Consider the following 22,093-nt stretch of genomic DNA (forward strand, 5'->3'; position numbering starts at 1 on the left):
TGTGCAGAACTATACTAAACACAATCAAGCAAATTCACTATCTCAGACATGAACCAGTCTGCTTATCCAGATTTATCCACAATCCTGCCTTAATTACATGTTTACTTCCAATTTGTACTTTGTACACGTTCTCCTCTGCCTGTGTTCTTTTTATCATCTCCCATCATTGATTACTTGATCTCACCTTGAGTTAAGCACAGAACATTACAGCACAGGACAGGCCATTCAGCACACAGAGTTGTGCCCAACCAGATAAAAAGCAAATCAAAAACACCGAAACACTAATCCCTCCTACCTACATCATGTCTATATCCTTCCATCTTCATAACATCCATGTGACTATCCAAATGTCTCTTAAAAGCTTCCAATGTATTTGCCTCTGTCACCATACCAGGCCCCTCACATCCCCTTTAAACCTACCCCCTCTCACCTTCAATGTATGTCCCCTATTATCAAGGATTTCAGCCCTGGGAAACAGATGCTCTCTATCCACTCTCTCATAATCTTGTAAACTTCTATCAGATCTGCCCTCAGCCTCCGGCGCTCCTGAGAAAACAATCTAAGTTTATCCAGCCTCTTGTGATAGCATATACTCTCTAAACCAGGAGCACTCTGGTAAACCTCTTCTGCACCATCTCCAAAGCTTCAACATCTTTCCTATAGTGAGGTGACCAGAACTGTATGCAATACTCCAGATATGGACGAACTAGAGTTTTATAAATTTGCAACATAACCTCCTAACTATTGAACTCAATGCTTCGACCAATAAGAGCAAGCATTTCATAAGCCTTATCGACCTGTGCAGACACTTTCAAGAGCAACTAACTTGAACCCCAAGATCTCTCTGCTTAGCAACACTGTTTGAAGACCTTGCCCTCAACAGTGTACTCTCTCCTTGCATTTGCCCTACCAAAGTGCAACATCTCACATGTATCTGGATTAAACTCCATCTGCCATTTCTTTGTCCATATCTGCCACTGATCTATTTTGCGTTGTATTCTTTGCCAGTCTTTTACACTATCCACAATTCCACCAATCTTGGTATCATCCTCAACTACATTTCATCCAGGTCATTTAAATACATAACAAACAGCAGAGATCCCAGCACAGATCCCTGCGGAACACCACTAATTACAGACCTCCAGCTCAAATAACTCCCTTCAATTGCTACCCAGGTGTCAGTGAGGTTACTCTGTCTCTTTGGTTATATTTTCCTGATCTTTATTTTAAGCCTGGTACAGTCCTGATGACCCTGCGTCAAACTGCCAGCTGTACCTCCCACACTATACTCTCGAAGTTGAATCTATGAGTGCAATTCATTCAAAACGTTGCTTGCACATTATCCGTTGAAAAATTACTTATTTGGGCCATGCAGACAATCTCACCCTCTGCTACAGTGTTTTTACCCACCCTGTACTTTTTTTTCCTGGTTTAACTACTCTGAATCTTTCAGTTTTTCATTTATTCACAGTACCCAAGGCAGTATTTCTGATTGTGAGCCTGCTTCCCTTTAATTTGTTTTGAAATTGCTATTACTACTTATACCCTTGAACAGTTCTCTACCCACTCTGTTACTTGTTTAATGTCCCATTACACATAAAGTAACAAAGAGAAGCAGGGGTATATCTCCTACCTATTAGCACCTTCTCTGCCATTCTATAAAGTCTTGGTTAATCTTCTATCTCAGTATCACTTGCACTAACCAACCATACTTTGATTCTGTGTTTTGAACATTTCCAGCCACGGAGCCTCTACAGCCATCCTGGGTAGAGAATTTCAGGGACTCTCTACTCTCTGCATTTCTCCAGATCATAGTCCTGAAAGGCTAACCCCCAATCCCTGGCTTTAGACACTCTAGACAGGGGAAACATCATTTAGATCGACCTGGAAATAATATGGTTATCCTTCAACAAAATCAGCTCTCATTCTCCTGAATTTGAGAAAACACAACACCCACAACACACTGGAGGAACTCAGCAGGTCGGACAGCATCCGTGGAAAAGATCGGTCGACGTTTCGGGTTGGAACCCTTCGTTAGTCCTGATGAAGGGTTCCGGCCCGAAACGTCGACAGATCTTTTCCACGGATGCTGCCCGGCCTGCTGAGTTCGTCCAGTGTGTTGTGAGTGTTGCTTTGACCCCAGCATCTGCAGATTATTTTGTGTTTGAGAAAACACAAGCCATCTCTCCTCATAAAGGCAACCCCACACCCATCCATCCCAACTCCATGAAACAAACTCACGATTTAATGCATTCCTTCTGTTGTAAGAACACACTTCCTTTCATGGGGAGGCATTCCTAAACACAATATTCCACATGGGGTTTAAGGAGGGCCTGAAAAACTTGCATTAAACCCAAACCTTTTCTTTTACTTCACACATTACACAGTAGAGTAATAAATCTTCCAGTGAATCCAGTGGGTTTAAGAGAAGCAAGACATATACTGTAAAAGCACTCTTTATCCTGGTTCTGACAGCAGACCTAGCCAAGTTCCTGACCTCTGATGTTCCAGACGGCCAGACCACGACCCCGTTACAGGCCACAGCCCATTGCACTGTTTTTAGATCCTGGAGCTCAACTCTACCTGCACAACTGACTCACCCACTGGCTCTCTGGCTCATGTGCCAAACCAATCAGCCTGATGCAAGTAGTCGCTAAATTATTGGAAGGTATCATAAGGGACTTAATATATAAGTATTTCAATAGACAGGGCCTGATTAAGATAGTCAGCGTGGTTTTGAGTGTGGTAGGTCATGCCTAAGAGGTTACCAGGAAAGCTGATGAAAGAAAGGCAGAGGATATTGGCTTTAGCAAGGCCTTTGACAAGGTGCTGCATAGGAGGTTGATCAAGAAGGTTCGGTTGCTTGGTTTTCAGGATGAGGTCGTAAATTGGATTCAACATTGGATTTGCGGGAGAAGCCAGAGTGTGGCCTCTCTGACTGGAGGCTTGTGACTAGCAGTGTGTTGCAGGGATTGGCGCTGGGGCCCACTGTTGTTTGTCATCTATAATCAATGTTTTAGATGATGCCAAGATTCGGGGTGTAGTGGACAGCAAGGAAGGTTGTCAAAGCCTGCATGGGTTCTGTATCAGCAGAAAAAACGGGCTGTAAAATGTGGCAGATGGCATTCAGATGAGATGTTTCACTTTAGGAGGAAACACCAGGGTAGGACTTACACAGTAGTGCATAGAAACATAGAAAACCTACAGCACAATACAGGCCCTTAGGCCCACAAAACTGTGCCGAACATGTCCTTACCTGAGAAATTACCTAGGGTTACCCATAGCCCCATATATCTGTGCAGGAGTCTCTTAAAAGACCCTATCATATCTACTTCCACCACCGTCGCCGGCAGCCCATTCCATGCACTCACCACTCTCTGTGTAAAAAACTTACCCCTGATATCTCCTCTGTACCTACTCCCAAGCACCTTAAAACTGTACCCTCTTGTGCTAGCTAATTCAGCCCTGGGAAAAAGCCTCTGACTATCCACACAATCAATGCCTCTCATCATCTTACATACCTCCATCAGGTCTCCTCTCATCCTCCGTCGCTCCAACGATAAAAGGCCGAGTTCACTCAATCTATTCTCATAAGGTATGCTCCCCAATCCAGGCAACATCCTTGTAAATCTCCTCTGCATCCTTTCTATGGTTTCCACAACCTTCCTACAGTGAGGCAACCAGAATTGAGCACAATTCTCCAAGTACTGAACAGTGTGGTAGAACAGAGGAATCTGGGAATACTGATCCATAATTCCTTGTGACATCACAGGCAGGTAAGTTGGTAAAGAGAATTTCCTTCACAAATCAAGAGTTGGGATGTTATATTGAAGCTCTATAAGGCACTGGTGAGGCCTACTTTGGAGTATTGTGTGCAGTTGTAGTCACCTACCTACAGGAAAGATATGAATAAGATTAAAAGAGTACAGAGGACATTCACAAGGTTGCTGCAGGATCTTGAGGACTTGAGTTATAGGGAAAGGTTGACTAGGTTAGGACTTTTTCCTGGAGCGTCGGAGAATAAGAGGAGATTTGATAGATGTATACAAAATCATGAGGGTACAGAAAGGGTAAATGCAAGCAGGTTTTTCTACTAACATTGGGTGAAATAGAGATCATAGGTTAAAGGTGAAAAGTGAAGTACTTAAGGGAACCTAAGTGGGAACTTCTTCATTCAGAGGGTGAAGTGAGTGTGGAATTGGCTGCCAGCGGAAGTAATGGATGCAGGTTTGATTGCAACATTTAAGAGAAGTTTGGATAAGTATGTGGATGAGAGGTTTGGAGGGCCATGGTCCAGGTGCAGATTAATGGAACGATGCAGAATAACAGTTTGGCATGGATAAGACGGCCCAAAGGGCCTGGCTCTCTGCTGTAGTGCTCTATGACTCTAATGCCGTAACAATCAGATGCTGGATTGTTGGTGTATTACTCCACAACGCACAAGGATCAGGGCTCTGAGTCTTACAGTCTGCAATGGGACACCACAGCCGCATCCATCTTGTCAATTTTAATGGTTTGCACACATGAATATCTGTCTTTCATTCTTGGCAACTCAGTAAATATTGCTCATTAAGTTTCCATCATTGAATGCTGAATTATTAATAGTTCCTTTCATTCATTAGTCACATTTCACACTGCTCTAAATTGATTTCTAGTCCCCTAGTTTCCAAATGATTGTCATTAAGCTGAATACTTGATAGATATAAATTGCTCCAATGCCATAATGAATAAAGGCATCAAATAGCACAGTGTTAAACCACACGAGGTCCAAGTTTCAATCCCAATCTGGAAATAATAAAGTCGGATTTCATGTCCATCAACAGGGGTATGTAGTACAACAGTTTACAGTTGCAAGAATCTTTAACCCAGTCATATCTCAATAAAGTGCTTCACAAAAGCAAAACCAAGACCCAGAATGGATGCAGGAATAGAATGAGAAAACGAGAGAGGTGAGCAGGGATATGCACAGATGTAAGGCCTCAATGAGTGTGTAAAAGTGGAATGTGGAGAAGCAGAAGGATTAATGGTTTTGTTTTCTACCTAGTCTCTGAAGGCATGGCTGCCAGTGACAAAGTTGAACTAAATTTATTATTGAAGTACATATACGTCACCATATACAACCCTGCGATTTGTTTTCTTGCAGGCATACACAGTAAATCAAGAAACACAATAGAATCAATGAAAGACTACACTCAACAGGATCTACAACCAATCTGCAAAAGACAACAAACTGTGCAAAAACAAAAACAAACAAATAAATAAACAAGCAATAATTATCAAGAACATAAGATAAGGAGTTCTTGAAAGTGAATCCATAGGCTGATGGGACAATTCAGTGATGGGGCGAGTGAACTTATCCTCTCTGGTTCAGGAGCCTGATGGTTGAGGGGTAATAACTGTCTCTGAACCTGCTGGTGCGGGTCCTGAGGCTCCTGACGGCAGCATCAAGAAGAGAGAATGGCCTGTGTGGTGGGGGTCCTTGATGATGGATGCTGCTTTCCTGCAACAGTGCTTTGTAGATGTGCTCAATGCGAAGGGAGGGAGAAGTATACAAAGTGCTAGTGAGAGGGGGTGGTCAAAGGATGAGTTTTTAACATGGAGGAAAGTAAAGATTGGGAATCGCAGGAGAATTTGAAGTCTGAGGCTTTGGTGAACCAACACTGGTTATCAAGAGCAAAGATAATAATTGATGGGGATCTTGTGGGGTAGAATGTAGACAGCAGAGTCTGGAATTAGCTGAAGCTTGGAGATAAGTATGTTAGCTCTCCAGAAAAGCATTAGAGGAAAGTTAAGTCTGGAGTGACAAAGCTGCACGATAAGGTGGACAATCTTTTTAGTGATTATTTGGGCACCATGGATTTCCATCTCTCTACAATGTGACAGACCCCAATCTCTAGAATTCCATCAATAAACCTCTCAGCCCCAACCCCCTTTCACAGCTCTTTAAGACCCAATTCATTGACCAAGCATTTGGTCACCTACCTAAACATCACCTTATGCAGATTACTGTCAGATTTTGCTCAGTGGTACTACTCCAAAAAAATCTTGGGATGGTTTGGTATGTTAAACTCTGTACAGTTATTGGCAGTGTTATAAGCTCACAACACTGGGGCAGCCCGTTGAACAATTTGGGAAACTATGTCACCGCGGTACTGAAATTATTGTCTCTGATTTCAATTGTTGCTGCTCAGTGATATGGCGAGGTAGTACAAGTGCATTTATCAAACACAAGGTGACCAAAGTCAAAACAGAGCTTGGTGATGCATGAAAAGTATTGAACCTTTTCCACTAATGGATTTATAACAGGCCTAGATAAAGTGGATGTGGAGAGGATATTTCCTATAGTGGAGGGAGTCTAGGACCAGAGGGCAGAGTCTCAGAAAAGAGGGGCGTCCATTTAGAACAAAGATGTGGAGGAATTTCTTTAGCCAGAGGGTGGTGAATCTGTGGAAATTATTGCTCCTGACAGCTGAAGAGGCCAAGACATTGAGTATATTTAAAGCAGATGTTGATATGTTCTTGATTAATCAAGGCATCAAGGATTATGGGGAGAAGGCAGGAGAATGGGAATAAGAGGATAATAAATCGGTCATAATGGAATGGTAATGCATTCAATGGGATGAATGGCCTATTTCTGCTCCAATGTCTTATGGTCTTTTTCACTACATTGCCCTGTATGTTAAGACCAAGGTAGTGTAGGGATTGGCTGAATAATGCACAGCAATGCAAGCTAAGTCTGCTATGTTCACCCAAAGCTGAGACCTGGTTGTCACAATGGGCCTGAGGCATAGCTCTGTGGGACAGAATCAGGAGGAGAGTAGTAGGTTAGAGAGGGGAAGCACACACGGAGTGCTGAAACACCCCACAATAACACTTATTTTGTATCTCCTAATGATATAGGTGGTGGTTGCACAATCCACTGAATCCATGCCAACTCTCAGATTCCTATCAATCCTGCTTGCCCCACTTGTTCCCCCAAAGCTTGCTATCACACCCCCATTAACCCCCACCCCCATTTTCCTGTGGGAGGGGCAATTTATGGTGCCCAAACAACTGGCAACTTTTTGTGATTTGGAGGGAAACAAGTAGCAGAAGGAAATTTGCATAGTTGCAGGGAAAACGTGCAAACTCCACACAAGCAGTGTCAAAGATCATTGGGGGACAACCAAACTACCTACATTGGCACTGTAAAGGAGCTCCTCCCTTCCTCACTCAGTATCCTTAACAATTCTCTCTGCTGAATGGTTTCATAGTTGACAAGCCCCTGATCACTGAGCAAACAGACTGTCTGGACATGAAGGAATTCACAATTAAACAGAATCTCATTCCCAAACATGGAGCTTCCATTAATAAGGGTCTCACTGGATTCTAGCTGAAGGGCAAAGGTGCTAGCTGATATTCCCTTTCCTTAGCTAGGGAACACAGCAAGCTTTCATTCTACCACCATGAGGTCATGTTCAGCTCTATAAAACCCTGGTTAGACCACATTTGGAATGCTGTGTTCAGTGCTGATTGCCTCATTACAGGACGGATGTGATCAGCACTGAAAGTGGATTTAACAGGATACTGTCTGGATCAGAGAGCTAGGGCTTTCTCTTTCCAGCGAAGGAGAATGAGGGGTGACTTGATGGAGGTGTACAAGATGATAAGAGGCATAGATCGAGTGGATAGCCGGAGACTTTTTCCCAGGGTAGAAATGGCTAATACCAGGGGGCATAATTTTAAGGCGATTGGAGGAAAGTATAGGGGGGATGTCAGAGATACATGTTTTTACACAGAGAGTGGTGGGTGCATGGAACACCCTGTCAGGGATGATGATAGAAACAGATACATGAGGGGCATTTAAGAAACTCTTAGATAGGCACATGGATAATAGAAAAATGGAGGACTATAAAAAAGGGAAGGGTTAGATTAATCTCATAGTAGGTTAAAAGTTGGTGCAACATCATGGGCCAAATCGTCTGTACTGTGCTGTAATATTCTATGTAACATATTCTATCTGACCTTAGATCTGGCTGAAGGTCAACGCTGAAAGCCCTTTGTTTTTCATAGATGAACTCGGTCACCTGTTACATTTAGCCTCATGTATCAGGTTTTATAAGAGCTTGATTGTTAAATTAGTGGGTTATGGTATTTCATTCAGCATATTAATAAGAAGATATTTATTTATAAAGATTAATATCATCTCATACACACAGACTGAAGAAATTGCACTTCTCTCATCAGAAACTGGATTTGGTAAATAAACACACTCCAGTAACAGTCATAGAAGACCAGAGATATTCAGTAGCTGCAAATTTATCTTACAAATGCAATAACTCGGGGAAATTATTACAGTGAGTTCAAGCAAGCATGATTTGATTCATGTAAATTTTGATTCATATAATGATTCATTATATTTTGATCAGTGATTACAGATTTTAATGAGATACTTATTGAAAAATGATCTGCCTTATACAGATAATTTTAAGCAGCCCAGAAGATTCAAACTGATAAAAATTCACATTAAATACTCAAAAGTAAATTTTATAATGATTGAAAAATTAAAAATGAATTTTGTCAGAATTTGCGTCGGCATGGTGAAGATTATTTAAAGAGCAAAAGACAGAAAGGATATACAGTTTGTTCTCAGGCTAGTAAACGGTTACTAGTGCAGACTACAGGAATCAGTATTTACATTGATGACACACAACGTTTCAGGCACAGTTTCTTTCCCTCCACTAACAGATTTCTGAATGGACAATGAACCCATAAACACTAGCTCACTAGATTTTTTGTTTCTCTCTTTTTCCACTGCATAATTAACTTAATTTTTATATATATTTCTTATTGTAATTTATCATTTAAAAAGTATTATGTACTGCAATGCACTGCTGCCGCAGAACAAAATATATTCCAGTGATGTTAATCCTGATTCTGATTCTTAAAGCCAATATTTTTCTTTGAATCAGTGATTCACTAAGATGGTCTTTTAGAATAGAGGGATGCGAATTTGTGGAACTGATTGCTATAGACCGCTGTGAAGGCCAAGACATTTGGTTGATAGATTCTCCGTTAGTAGGGGTGTCAAAGGTTATGGGGAGAAGGTAGGAGAATGTGGTTGAGAGGGAAATTAAATAAGCCGATGGGCCAAATAGCTTAATTCTGCTCCTATGTCTTAAAGCCTTATGAATCCCAAGTTGGGTTGTCTCATGAAGAGAGACTGAATTAAGATTAGTCGATACTCATTCAAAGAGGTTTGTAAAGATGAAGAAGGTTTTGAGGAGGATTGACAAGTTAAATACTGTGAAACAGTTTCTTCAGCCTGGAGAGGGTAAAAAAGGTGGATAGTACCAGTGGGGAATTGGATGAGATGCTGGGTCAGCTGCAATCTTACTGAATAATAGAGGACACACAACAGACACTCTGCTTCTATTTATCATGTTAATTACAGTCTCATGCCAAACATTTACATCAGGAGCCAAAGTTTAGCTGAAACCCACAGAAGAAGCATCAACTATATGGAGTTTTGACTAGCAGCCAGTAAACATTTTCAGGACAGGTTAATTTCAAGAATGCAATTTTCTTCAAAATCATAATCACACCACTGAAGACGATTAACCATTGGAATCAGAGTGAATGGAAATTGCATTTTGTCAGAACACTGTCCCCTAATCCCTTTGTAGAGCTGTCATTGCAGTTTAAATGCTGACTCTGACAAGGAAAGATTTCCATAAAAAGGAAAATCTGCATTCTTCTTGTACGGTGCCCAACTTCAATGTCTCAAAGCACTCCAGGGATAAGTCCAGACAAATGGAAAGGTAGCCAGTTTGCACGTAAAGCTCCCACATTGTGATAACCCGGTTTAGTGATGTTTGAGAGAAAAGCATTAACCAGGTTGGTGGGGAGAACTTACTTGGTTGTCTCTGAAGGAATGCCATATGATCTGTAGTCAATAATAACTTCTATAGATGCACAGTGGAGAGTAACCTAACTGGTTACATCACCATCTGGTAAGGAAACACCAATGCCCAGGAACAGAGAAGTCTCCAGAAAATGGTGGATACAACGCAGTCTATCAAAGGCAAAGTCCTCCCCACCACTGAGCACATTTACAAGGAGCACTGCTAGAAGAAAGCAGCATCCATCATGAAGGATCCCCACAATCCAGGCCATGCTCTCTTCTCTCTACTACTATCGGGCAGGAGGTTCAGGAGCCTTATGTCCCACACCTTCAGGTTCAGAAACAGTTCTTATCCTACAACCATCAGCCTCTTGAAGTAGATTGCATAACTCCTCAACTCAACTTTGAACTGATTCCACAACCTATAGACTCACTGTTAAGGACTCTACAACTCATGTTGTTGGTATTATTCATTTAATTACTTTTATTTGCTCAATTTGACTTCCTTTGCACATTGGTTACCTCAGTCTTTATTTATGCATGGGTTTTCATAAATGCTACTGTATTTCTTTATTTTTATATAAACACCTGCCAGAAACTAGATCACAAGGTAGTATATGATGACATTTACAGACTTTGATAATAAATTTACTTTGACTTTCACTTTAGTGCTCTCAAGAATCATACTGCATAGAAACAGGCCCTTTGGCTCAACTGGTCCATGCCAAATAAGATGCCCATCCAAGCTAGTTCTGTTTGCCTCCATTGGTCCATAATCTTCTAAACTTTACCTATCCATGCACCTGTTCCTCTTACTTTTAAATGACAATATTGTACCTGCCTCAAACACTTCTTCTGGCAGCTCATTCCATATACATACCATCCTGTGTGTTAAAAATATTGTCCCTCAGGTTTCTATTAAATCTCTGCTCTCTCACTTCAAACCTATGCTCTCTGATGACCCTGGTTAAAAAAAGACTCATTCACCCTGACAAAGCCCCTCACGATTTTACACACTCTTCAGTAAGGGAGATAGGCTTTGGTGTAACGTTTTACTCAAACATCCCATGCAAACTTTAATGCTGAACTGAAGTGTTGGGGATTATATGGAGGGGCCACGACTAGACCATAGCTGCCACACAGCTCAGTAAAGGACTTCAGAGAGTGTGAGGAAGACACCTTTAATTAAGTCAGCTGTAGGGACTTTCAGTGTTGAAACAGTGAATGTCAAGTAGAACTGATTGGGCTCTGATGAAAGGTTTACTTCCTGAAATACCTACCATGTTGCTCTTTCCCGATGCTGCCTGACTTCCTGAGTGTTCTCAGCATTTTCTGTTTTTGTTACACATTTCTGGTATCTGCAGCTTTGATCTTCAAGAACTATCTGCTGATTCTGAAAGATTAGAATCCAGATCCTCAACAGCTCCATTTTTTTTGAAGAGAAACACAAAATGCAGATTAAGATAATTGAATGTTGTGGTTGCTAAGAACATACTTCACCTCACTGCTAGCTGCCTCAGAAGATAGTGATGAGGCTCTGTTTAGTACTACTGGCTAGTAGTCGTCTAGGACAACCCTGACTGGTATAGAAACACCAATGCCCATGAACAGAAAAGTCTACAGAAAAAGGTGGATGCAGCCCAGTCCATCACAGGCAATGCCCTCCCCATTATTAAGCACATCTAGAAGGAACGCTACCACAAGGAAGCAGTATCCATCATTCAGGGCCTCCATCATGCAGACCATGCTCTCTTCTCTCTACTACCATTAGGTAGAAGGTACAGGGGCCTTTGGTCTCATTCCACCTGGTTCAGGAACAGTTATTACCCCATAACCATCAGGCTCCTGAACCAACATGGATAACTTCATTTGCCCCAATTCTGAACAGATTCTACAACCTATGGACTCACTTTCAAGGACTTTATGACTCATGTGCTCAGTATTAATTAACTATTTTTTTGCACCGTGTCTCTTGTACATTGGTTGTTTATCAGTCATTGTGTGTAGCTTTTCATTGATTCTATTGTACTTTTCTATTCTGCTGTGAATACCTGCAAGGAAATGAATCTCACGTTAGTGTATAGTGAGATATGTACACAAAATGCTTTCCAGTCCTGTTGAGGGGTCTTGGCCGAAATGTCAACTGTTTATTCATTTCCATAGGTGCTGCCTGACCTGCTGAGTTCCTCCAGCATTTTGTGCATGTTGCTCTGGGTTTCCAACATCTGCAGAATCTCTTGTGTGTATAGTGTCATATATGTACATTGAGAATACATTTACTTTGAACTTTAAACAGTTACAGGGTTGCTTCAGAGGGCAAATAAGAGCAACATGTTAGTGTGCTGGTTCAAAGCTGCGAGTTGCAGCAAGTTGGCTAAACCTACAGAAGTATGGTTGATTCCCTTCCCCAGGACCTGACAGTTACCCAATCACTTCTACTGATACCCAAGATAAGGTACCGGGATTTCAAAGAAGGAATCAAACTTGTTTCAATTTGCATCCGTGAGATTGCAAGCTCAATGTTCAAGCATACCCTAGCTTCACCCCTTCTGAGTTGGGGTACTAGTCAGTTTCTCAATGTTGTGGAGAAAGCAACAGAATAGTGGCCTTTTGAATAGCTCTGAGTCTGTGCTTGTCCCCTTGCAGGGCAGAGTATTCCAATCTGAAAAAGCACAGATGACTTTCCACTTGTCAGACAATGACTTGCACAGCATCTTAACAGCTATTTGCAATGTTATCAAATCAAATCAAGTTTAATTATCATTCAAACTATACATAGATGCAGCTGAATGTGACAGCATTCTTCTGGGGCCAGGATGCAAAACATTCAAAACAGCAATGAAACATTCAAAAATAGCGAGTAACATAATTCAAAATATTGTGCAAAGGAGCTATCCACTCCAAAAAAAAACATATATAGTTCAAGACCCTGAGTGACAATGTCCAGAAATTGATGTACAGTCTCTGAAAACAGATATAGTTCAAGACCCTGAGTGACAATGTCCAGCAATGTACAGTCTCCGGGCAGTGCACAGACGCACATAATCCAGCCTGTCACTCCATCGCTAGAACACAGGAGGGCAGCACTGATGGGCAACGTCAGGCTCCAGCTGAGCTCAATCACGCTGTAGTGCTTCCGCGTCTCTTACCTGGTTTGCAGCAGCAGGCAAACCCAAGTCTTGACACCCAGTTCTCGCTACAACTGCAGCTACACAGCTCTCATGTTGTCTGTCCCTGTACCTGACAAGGGTAACAGGCCTGCAGCAATTTACATTATCACTGTCCTACAGAGTCTTGCACTATATACTACACTAACATGGATAAAGATCATAAGACATAGGAACAGAATTAGACCATCCGGCCCATCCATTCATGACTGATTTATTAATCCTCTGAACCCCATTCTCCTGCCTTCTTTGATAATCTTTGATGTCCTTACTAATCAAGAACCTATCAACTTCTGCTTAAACATACCCAATCACTTGGCCTCCTCTGGGAATGAACTTGGCAATGAGTCTCACAGACTCATCTCTGTTCTAAAAGGACATCCTTACATTCTGAGGCTATGCCCTCTGCTCCTAGACTCCCCCACTATTGGAAACATTCTCTCCACATCCACTCTATCCAGGCCTTTCAATATTCAATAGGTTTCAGTGAGATCTCCCCATCATTCTTCTAAACTCCAGTGAATACAGGCCCACAGCCATCAAATGTAACAAACCAGTGAGGACTTATCCGCTTAAATCCCATCTTCTGGATCCATCACCCAAGTATCTCCTTGTGTTTATGAGTAGTGAACCATGAACAACCACTTGACCAAGGTGGGAGGAAAGGGGAACATCACAGACATGACTGACATGGTACACAAACATGAGGATGTGGATTGTACGCTAGTAATCAGAATCCTTGGCAATTCTATCTCCTTGTCTCGCCTGGGGCCTCATCTGAATTGTGAATCGCCAGCAGTGAACTCAGCAGAGACAAGCCTCTAACACAGTTGCAGGTAAAAACTGTACAGTTCCAACAGATTCTGTAGATAAATGTGACCAAAGGTAAAAAATCAAGTTCTTTGTCCAGAGCTAATAAATGTCTAACTGAATAGAGTTGTTATATTTTCACAGGCTGCTTTTACCTATAAATGGAAAAGATAGAATGCACACAGAGCAGCTGCGGGTGTTAGTTTTTTTTATTTAGCCTTCAGAAGAATCTGTAACAGATTCTTCTGCCAATTCTGGTCATGTCTGGCGTTGGTGGGGGTTGGGGTGGGGGGGAGTGAGTGCTGGGAAATGTGCAGCCTGGGCAATTTCAGAATCTAAGTCCACGAATGAGACAACAAACTACACCAAGCAATTCACAATTGTACAACAGACAGTGCTGCTGCCACATAGCCCCTGGGTCAGGGGTTCATTTCTGAGCTCAGGTGCTGTCTCTGTGGAGTTTGCGTATTCTCCCTGTGATCATTGGGTGTGTTTCTTTTTCATCTTATCCACACAGACCATCTGATCACATCAGTATATTGAGGTACCACAAGGGGAAAACAATCACCGAATGCAGAATAAAGTGTTACAGTTACAGGGAAAGTGCAGAGCTGGCAGACAAAATGGGGTAAGCGTAGAATTAATGTAAAGGGGTGTGTAGTGATCAATATGTCTGATTCGGTGTTGAATGAGTCTGAATTCCATTCAGGACTAAAGGTACATGGATGATACCAGAGCTGAGACACTAAACAGGTGGGACTTCCCTCAGAAAAGAGGACATATTGGATAATCCTACAGAATTGTAAAATTAAGGAAGGGCTGGTTACGATGGAGGTAATGTTTTAAGATGGTCATTGAATAAAGAATCTTCTTTACTCAGGGAATGGTTAGAATTGAAAATTATTTACAGGAGTAAGTGAAATGAATGGTATGAATGTATTTGGGGGAAGCAACATTTGTAGAAAAAAGAAAGTGATTAAAAATACTATGGGGGTAAATAGAGTAGCAGAGACGACAAAGAAATATTGACAAAAAGAACTGTTAAGCTGAGTTGTCTAATTCTTTGCAGCAAATTCTATGCACTGTTCTATGTAAATTCAACTGATGTACACACTGAACAATCTACATTTGCTTTAAAATTCCAAATGCAACACCACGATAGGTCAGACCTGGGTAGATGACCAACTGGGTGGTTGATGGAGGAGCAAGGAGTTTGAGCATCCCACTGGAACTATTAGCAAAACGTAACGGCAACTTGAGAGTGTTAAACTAATGCAGTCAAGCATGCAATATAACATCTCATCCAGAGGTTGGCTTATAAAATTTCCAAGTAAGGCTGCAAAGTCAAAACTGCTCTCGGTTTGAGTGCATATGTTCAGGTTCTAATTTGAAATATAGCCCTGTCGATTTGAATTCTAATGGTGCTGCTGCCCTTAAATTTGAAATTCAGTTGGATCATGTAAGGGCAGCCATTTTGTGTGGCAGAGTTTTTGAGTGTTGTGGTGAACATTTACACAATCCTGTGTTGTTTTTCCCCTGTTTGCACCATCATAAACCATTGTCTGTAAGTGTCAGCTTAGTTCATAAAGGAAAATGCTATCTGAGCAATATTTTGTGTTAACATTATGTGAAAGTTTATTCCTGATTACCAGTATAGTGATTGACCAGCCTTAGTAATTTAATGAATGCTAACATGAGAATAATCTTCTCACAATTCAAACTTTACTTACCCACGTTGTGTATAATTTTGATACTTTACATGGAAGTCTAGTTTCTTATACCTAATCTTATGAATGAGTGATTTAATCGTCATAAGTTTGCTGCTGCATGAAGTATTTACGGTATTTTTCTGGTTTGTTTTCAGTTTTACTTTTATTCGACTGTATGTGTGCGTGCTGCTCAAAGAAAGCACTCGGAACTTGGACACTATATTCTGATCCCTGTGTTCAGTTCTATGGAGTTTGGCTTACCACTGAATTGTGTACTTCCTACTTCAGACACAAGGAGAGCAGGACAGCGGAACTCCCTGACCCAAGGCCCAAGTCTTGCCAACTGAGTCAAGCCACAGGAAGAAAAGCCAAGCTGTCAGTCTCACACGTTAGAATGAAAGGATACAATTTCTGAATGAGATCATAGGCATGCTTGTAGTTCTGTGTGAGGAAGCAGAGGGAGACTGTGGCCACAGGGTTGTGACACCAGGAACGATACAAGCTACAGAACAGATTGCAGCTTTCCTGTAGGCAACAAAATATACAGAAACAATAATTTAAAAAATACAACACACCAAAGGTAGAGCCTTCAAGCCATAGGTTCAAACTGTGGTGCACAGTGCACTAATTTTGAAGCATTGTGAAGCCCCCTGGACATGACACAACAAGAAGCCCACCTATTAAGCTGAGCCATCTTGCTCGTAGTTGGTCTTCCTATTTTTTTACGGAGAAAATTAACCTTCTAATGCAAATCAAATTTTGTTAGTAGAGGTGAAGTAGGGTGAGGGTTGTGGAAATAAAACATCGTATCCAATTCTTCTCTTTCAGTGGAGGTTGATATAAATGAATGAAGTCCTGCGGAATGAATATAGAGAGTTAGGTAAGAAATTAAAATGAAGGAAATTGAGGTTAGTAATTTCTGGATTCCTCCTGGTGCCACAGGAATAGAAGAGTCAGATGAATGTGTGGCTGAGAAGCTGGTGTAGGGGCCAGGGACTCAGTTTCTTGGATCATTGGGATCTCTTCTGGAGTAAAGGTGACCTGTACAAGAGGGATAAGTTGCACTTAAGACAGAGGGGGACCTGATATCCTACTGGGGAAATGTTCCTTTGCCACCAGGAAGTATAAAGTAAATTACCAGTGGGGTGGGATTCATGAGAATGAAGTCAGTGAGAAGACAGGGGTATGTGTAGCAACCAAAGAATGTAAACTTAGCGATCAGGATAGCTATGTTTGCAGTTGAAGAGCAGATAGGAAAACTGCTTAATATTGCATCTATTTCAAAGCATGTTGCTTGACAGGTAAGGCCGATGAACTGAAGGCATGGAATGCCTCTAGGGACTTGGACATTGTAGCCACTTAAGAAACATGGCTGAGAGAAGGGCAGGGCTGGCAGCTTCCAGAATACAGAAACTTTAGATGTGACAGAGTAAGAGTGGAGGGGGTCTTACATTTTGATAAAAGAGGACATTACAACAGTGCTTAGAGAGGATATTTTTGAGGCCTCATCTAATGAGGCCATTTAGGTAGAACTTAGAAATAGGAAGGGGATGGTTTCCTTGGTAAAGTTGTATATCAACCTCTCCCCACCAACAGTTAGTGGGAACTTGAGGAGCATTTGTGTTGAGAAATTTCACGTTGTTGTAAGAACGGGGAACTCCCCTGTTTTCATGGATGCTTGTGAAGAAAAAGAATTTCAGGATGTATATTGTATGACATTAAGGAGATGCAGCACAGAGCGGCATAGGAAGTCATTCCTGCCTGTGGCCATCAAACTTTACAACTCCTCCCTTGGAGGGTCAGACTCCCTGAGCCGATAGGCTGGTCCTGAACTTATTTCATAATTTACTGGCATAATTTACATATTACTATTTAACTATTTATGGTTCTATTACTATTTATTATTTATGGGCAACTGTAACGAAAACCAGTTTCCCCCGGGATCAATAAAGTATGACTATGACTATGATTAGCAGGTAGAGCTGGTGGGACTTCTCAGTGTTCCTGGTATTGACTGGGTCACCCACAATAAAAAAGGGCCTGGATGGAGCAGAATTTGTGTGGTGCATCCAAGATAGTTTCCACACTTTGTAAGAAGGAATACTGGATCTCCTCTTGGGGTCCAGTAACTGAAGTCTCTTTTGGGGAGAATACTGAGTAGTGACTGCAATTTTATTGGTTTTAAAATAGTTATGGAAAAAGATCGACAGGTTGACAGGTTAAGATCTTGAACTGGAGCAGGACAGTCTTTGAGGGCATTAGGTAGAATCCAGCTGAGCTTCACTGCGTGACTTCACTTAAAGGCAAAGGAATAGTTGGCAAGTATGTACGGAGCTGTACGGAGATGGCTGAGATTTTTACTATTGTTTATCTTCACTGTTTATTAAGGAGAATACCAGAGAATGGATGCCAAAGAAATGAGTTATGTGGCTTTGGATCATGTGGACATTATGAGGAAGGAGGTATTTGTAGTCTTCAAGATGGGCATTAAGGTGGGCAAACTTCGGGGCCTGACTAGTGCACCCCCAGATCTTATGGGAAGCCAGGGAAGAAATCACGGAGGCACCTGTAAAGGTAGTTGCTTTATTGTAAGTCACCGGTTAAGTTTCACAAGATTGAGGGTGGCCAATGTTGTTCCATTGTTCAAGAAAGGTCACAAAGACAGGCCAGGGAACTGCAGGCTGGTGAATTTGACTTCAGTTGTAGGCAAGTTAACTGGAGGGAATTCAGACAGACAAGATCTACCATCACTTGGATAGTAGGACCTGATTGTGTTCTTGATATTTTTTTATTTGCACAATTTTGTCTTCTTTTGCACATTGGTTGTTTGTCAGTCTTTATTTATTGATATATTTTTTATAAATTCTGTTGCATTTCTGTTTTCCTATAAATGCTTGGAAGAAAATGAATCTCAAGGTAGTATATGGTAACATATATGTACTTTGATAATAAATTTTATTTTGATCAGGAATAGTCAGCATGGCTTTGTATGTGGGAGGATGATAAATTCTTTGGAGATTTTGGAAATGGTAACTAAGGGCATACATGACAGTAGGGGAGTGGATGTTGTCTATATGGACTTTAGTAAGGCCTTTGACAAGATCCCAAGTGGCAGAGTGAGCTGGAAGTCTAGGTTGCATGAGATTTGGGGAGCCATTGAAGTGGAGGTGAGGTGCTTGCAGGGTTATGAGCCAAATGCAAACAACTGGGACAAGTAGGGAGAATGCTGTGGTTGGTATGGACTAGTTGGGCTGAAGGGCCTGTTTCTATGCTCTGACTCTTGGAGAAACAGTTAATATTTCAGACAAAAGGCACAGGCACGAAATGCTGGAGGAACTCAGGAGGTTGGGCAGCATCTATGGGGAATGAATTGAAAATGCTGGGAGGTAATAGGTGTAAGGAGTAAGGGACTTAAAGAGAAGGAATCCTTCCTCCCTCTCAACCTTCTTACTCTGGCCTTTTCTCCTTTCCTTTCCAGTCATGTTGAAGGGTCTCAGCTTGAAATGTCAACTGATTATTCCCCTCCTTAGAGGTTGCCTAACTTGCTGAGTTCCGCCAGGATTTTGTGGGCATTACTCTGGATTTAAAGCACCTGCAGAATCTCTTGTGTTTACATCAGGGTTCTTTTAGCAGATGCTGCTTGACCTTCTGAGTATTTCCAGCATTTTTCATGCTCTTTTTCGAGATTCCCAGTGAAAAAAATTGATACTAAATAAAATTATTCTCCATTAACAAGAATCAACAGAGGGAACAGAAGGCGAAAGCTGAGGTCTTAGGAGCCCAGTTGAACGTAGAAAGGGTGGTGATTTATTTATTGGTAAGGGACGACCTACTGGTGGGAGCACAGAGACCGGATCTCTGGCACTGGGTCTAGTGCTGCGGAGTAGAGGGTGGTGGGTTGGGATGGGGTGTGGGAAGAGGACTGCAGCAGTGGTAGGGAATTCCATAGTTCCAGTGGAGTAGATGCTAAATTCTATGGATGTGAAAGATACCTGGATGGTATGTTCCCTCCTAGGAGCCAGGGTCAGGGATGTCTCAGATTGTCGGATTGGACCCATGGCATTCTAAAGGAGAAGGGTGGCAGCAATGACGTAGATAGGAAAAGGGAGGAGGTTCTGAAGAGAGAATTTAGGGAGTTAGGTAGAGAGCTGAAAAACAGGACCTCCAGGGTTGTAATCTCTGGATTGCTGCCTGGACCACGAACCTGTGATAGTAAGAATAGGATGATTTGGCAGATGAATGCATGGCTGAGGAACCAGTGCAGGGAACAGGGCTTCAGATTTCTGGATCATTGGGATTTCCTTTGGGAAGGGAAAGAAGGGACAGATTACACCTGAACCTGAGGGGGACCAATATCCTTGTGGACAGGTTTGTTAGAACTGCTGGGGGGGGGGGTGTTTAAACTAAATTGGGTGAGAGAAGGGAACCAGCGTCAAAGGGCTGAGGATGGGACAGCTCATATATGATTAATTGCAGTGTGCAGTGAGAAGGACAGGCAGATGAAAGGGCAAAATTGCAATCAGTGAGATGAGTTCAGGTGTAACATGGGGGAAAACTGAAAAACAGTGATGAATGCAGGACAGGAAGGTTATATTTGAATGCAAGCAGTATACAGAATAAGATAGATGACCTTGTAGTGCAGTTACAAATTGGCAGCTATGACATTGTGGGCATCATTGATTCATGGCTGAGAAGATCATAGTTGGGAGCTCAGGATCCAAGGATATATGTTGTATCGAAAAGACAGGCAGGTAGGCAGAGGTGGTGGGGTGGCTCTGTTGGTAAAAAATGAAATCAAATCCTTAGAATCCTTAGACATAGGATCAGGACCCTTGTGGGAAGAGTTGAGAAACTGAAAGGGTAAGAAAACCCCGATGAGAGTTATATGCAGGCCCCCGAACAGTAGCCAGGATGTGGGCTACAAGTTACAACAGGAGATAGAAAACACACGTCAAAAGGACAATGTTACGATAGTCATGGGGGATTTTAATATGCAGGTAGATTGGGAAAATCAGGGTGGTGGTGGATCCCAAGAGAAAATTTGAAGAATGCATATGAGATGGACTTTTAGAGCAGCTTACGGTTGAGCCCACTAGGGGAAAGGCTATTCTGGATTGGGTGCTGTGTAATGAACTGGATGTGATTAGGGAGCTCAAGGTAAAGGAAAATTAAGGAGGCAGGGATCATAATGTAAGACCATAAGATACAGGAGCAGAATTAGGCCACTTAGCTTATCGAGTATGCTCTGCCATTTTATCATGCTGATCCATTTCCCTCTCAGCTCCAATCTTCTGCCTTCTCCCCATATCCATTCATGCCCTGACTAATCAAGAATCTATCAATATCTGCCTTAAATACTTGGCCTCCACAGTTGCCTTTGGCAAAGAATTATGCAGATTCACCGCTCTCTGGTGAAAAAAATTCCTGCTTGTCTCCATTCTAAAAGGATGCCCCTCTATTCTGAGGCTGACTCCTGTGGTCTTAGACTCACCCACCATAGGAAACAGCCTCTCCACATCCACCCTATCAAGGCCTTTCAACATTTGATAGGTTTCAATGAGGCCACTCTCATTCTTCTGAATTCCAGTGAGTTCAGGCCCAGGGCCACCACACACTCCTGATATGACAAGTCTTTCAATCTGGAATCATTTTCGTATACCTCCTTTAAACTCTCTCCAATTACAGTACATCCTTTCTTAGATAATGGGCCCAGAACTGCTGACAATACTCCAAGTGAGGCCTCACCAATGGTTTATAAAGCTTCAACATTATATCTTTCTTTTTATATTTTAGTCCTCTCGAAATGAATGCCAGCATCGCATTTACCTTCCTCACCACAGACTCAACCTGTAAATTAACATTTAAGTAAACCTGCACAAGGACTCCCACATCCCCTTGCACCTTGGATTTTTGTATTTTATTTATTATACCAAAGTGCATGATCATACACTGCCTGACACTGTATTCCATCTGCCACTTCTTTGCCCATCCTCCTAATGTGTCTAAATCCTTCTGTAGCCTCTCCACTTCCCTCAAAGCTACATACCCCTCCGCCTATCTTAATATCGTCTGCAAACTTGGTCACAAAGCCATCAATTCCATCATTCAAATTATTGACATTTAACATAAAAAGAAGCAGTCCCGACACACATCCCTTTGGAACCAGCAGCCAACCAGAAAAGGTTCCCTTTATTCCCACTCTTGGACTCCTGCCAATTAGCCAATGCCAATGTCCTGTAATACCATGGGCTCACCTTGTCAAAGACCTCCTGAAAATCCAAGTACACAATGTCCACTGATTCTCCTTTGTATCTCCTACTTGTAGCCGAGATTTTCCCTTTAGGAAACCATGGAGACTATGGCCTATTCTATCATGTGCTTCAAGTACCCTGAAATCACATCCTTAACAATCAACTCCAATGTCTTCCAAACCACTGAGGTCAAACTAACTAGCCTATAATTTCCTTTCTTCTGACTCTCTTATTTCTTGAAGAGTGGAGTGACATTTGCAATTTTCCATTCTT

The 22,093-nt window shown here is 41.9% G+C and overlaps 1 protein-coding gene across 1 annotated transcript in view; it reads right to left on the reverse strand.

Moving 5' to 3' along the window:
• The window catches only part of vac14 (vac14 homolog (S. cerevisiae)), a 454,421-nt gene that overhangs the window by 103,502 nt on the left and 328,826 nt on the right, over window positions 1-22,093 (reverse strand). The window contains exon 17 of the mRNA XM_063066634.1: window positions 15,976-16,094. Within this exon, the coding sequence (XP_062922704.1) occupies window positions 15,976-16,094 (119 nt within the window). The remainder of the gene's footprint in view (window positions 1-15,975; window positions 16,095-22,093) is intronic.

The sequence above is a fragment of the Mobula hypostoma genome, chromosome 14, assembly GCF_963921235.1.
Source record: "Mobula hypostoma chromosome 14, sMobHyp1.1, whole genome shotgun sequence".
Lineage (NCBI taxonomy): Eukaryota > Metazoa > Chordata > Chondrichthyes > Myliobatiformes > Myliobatidae > Mobula > Mobula hypostoma.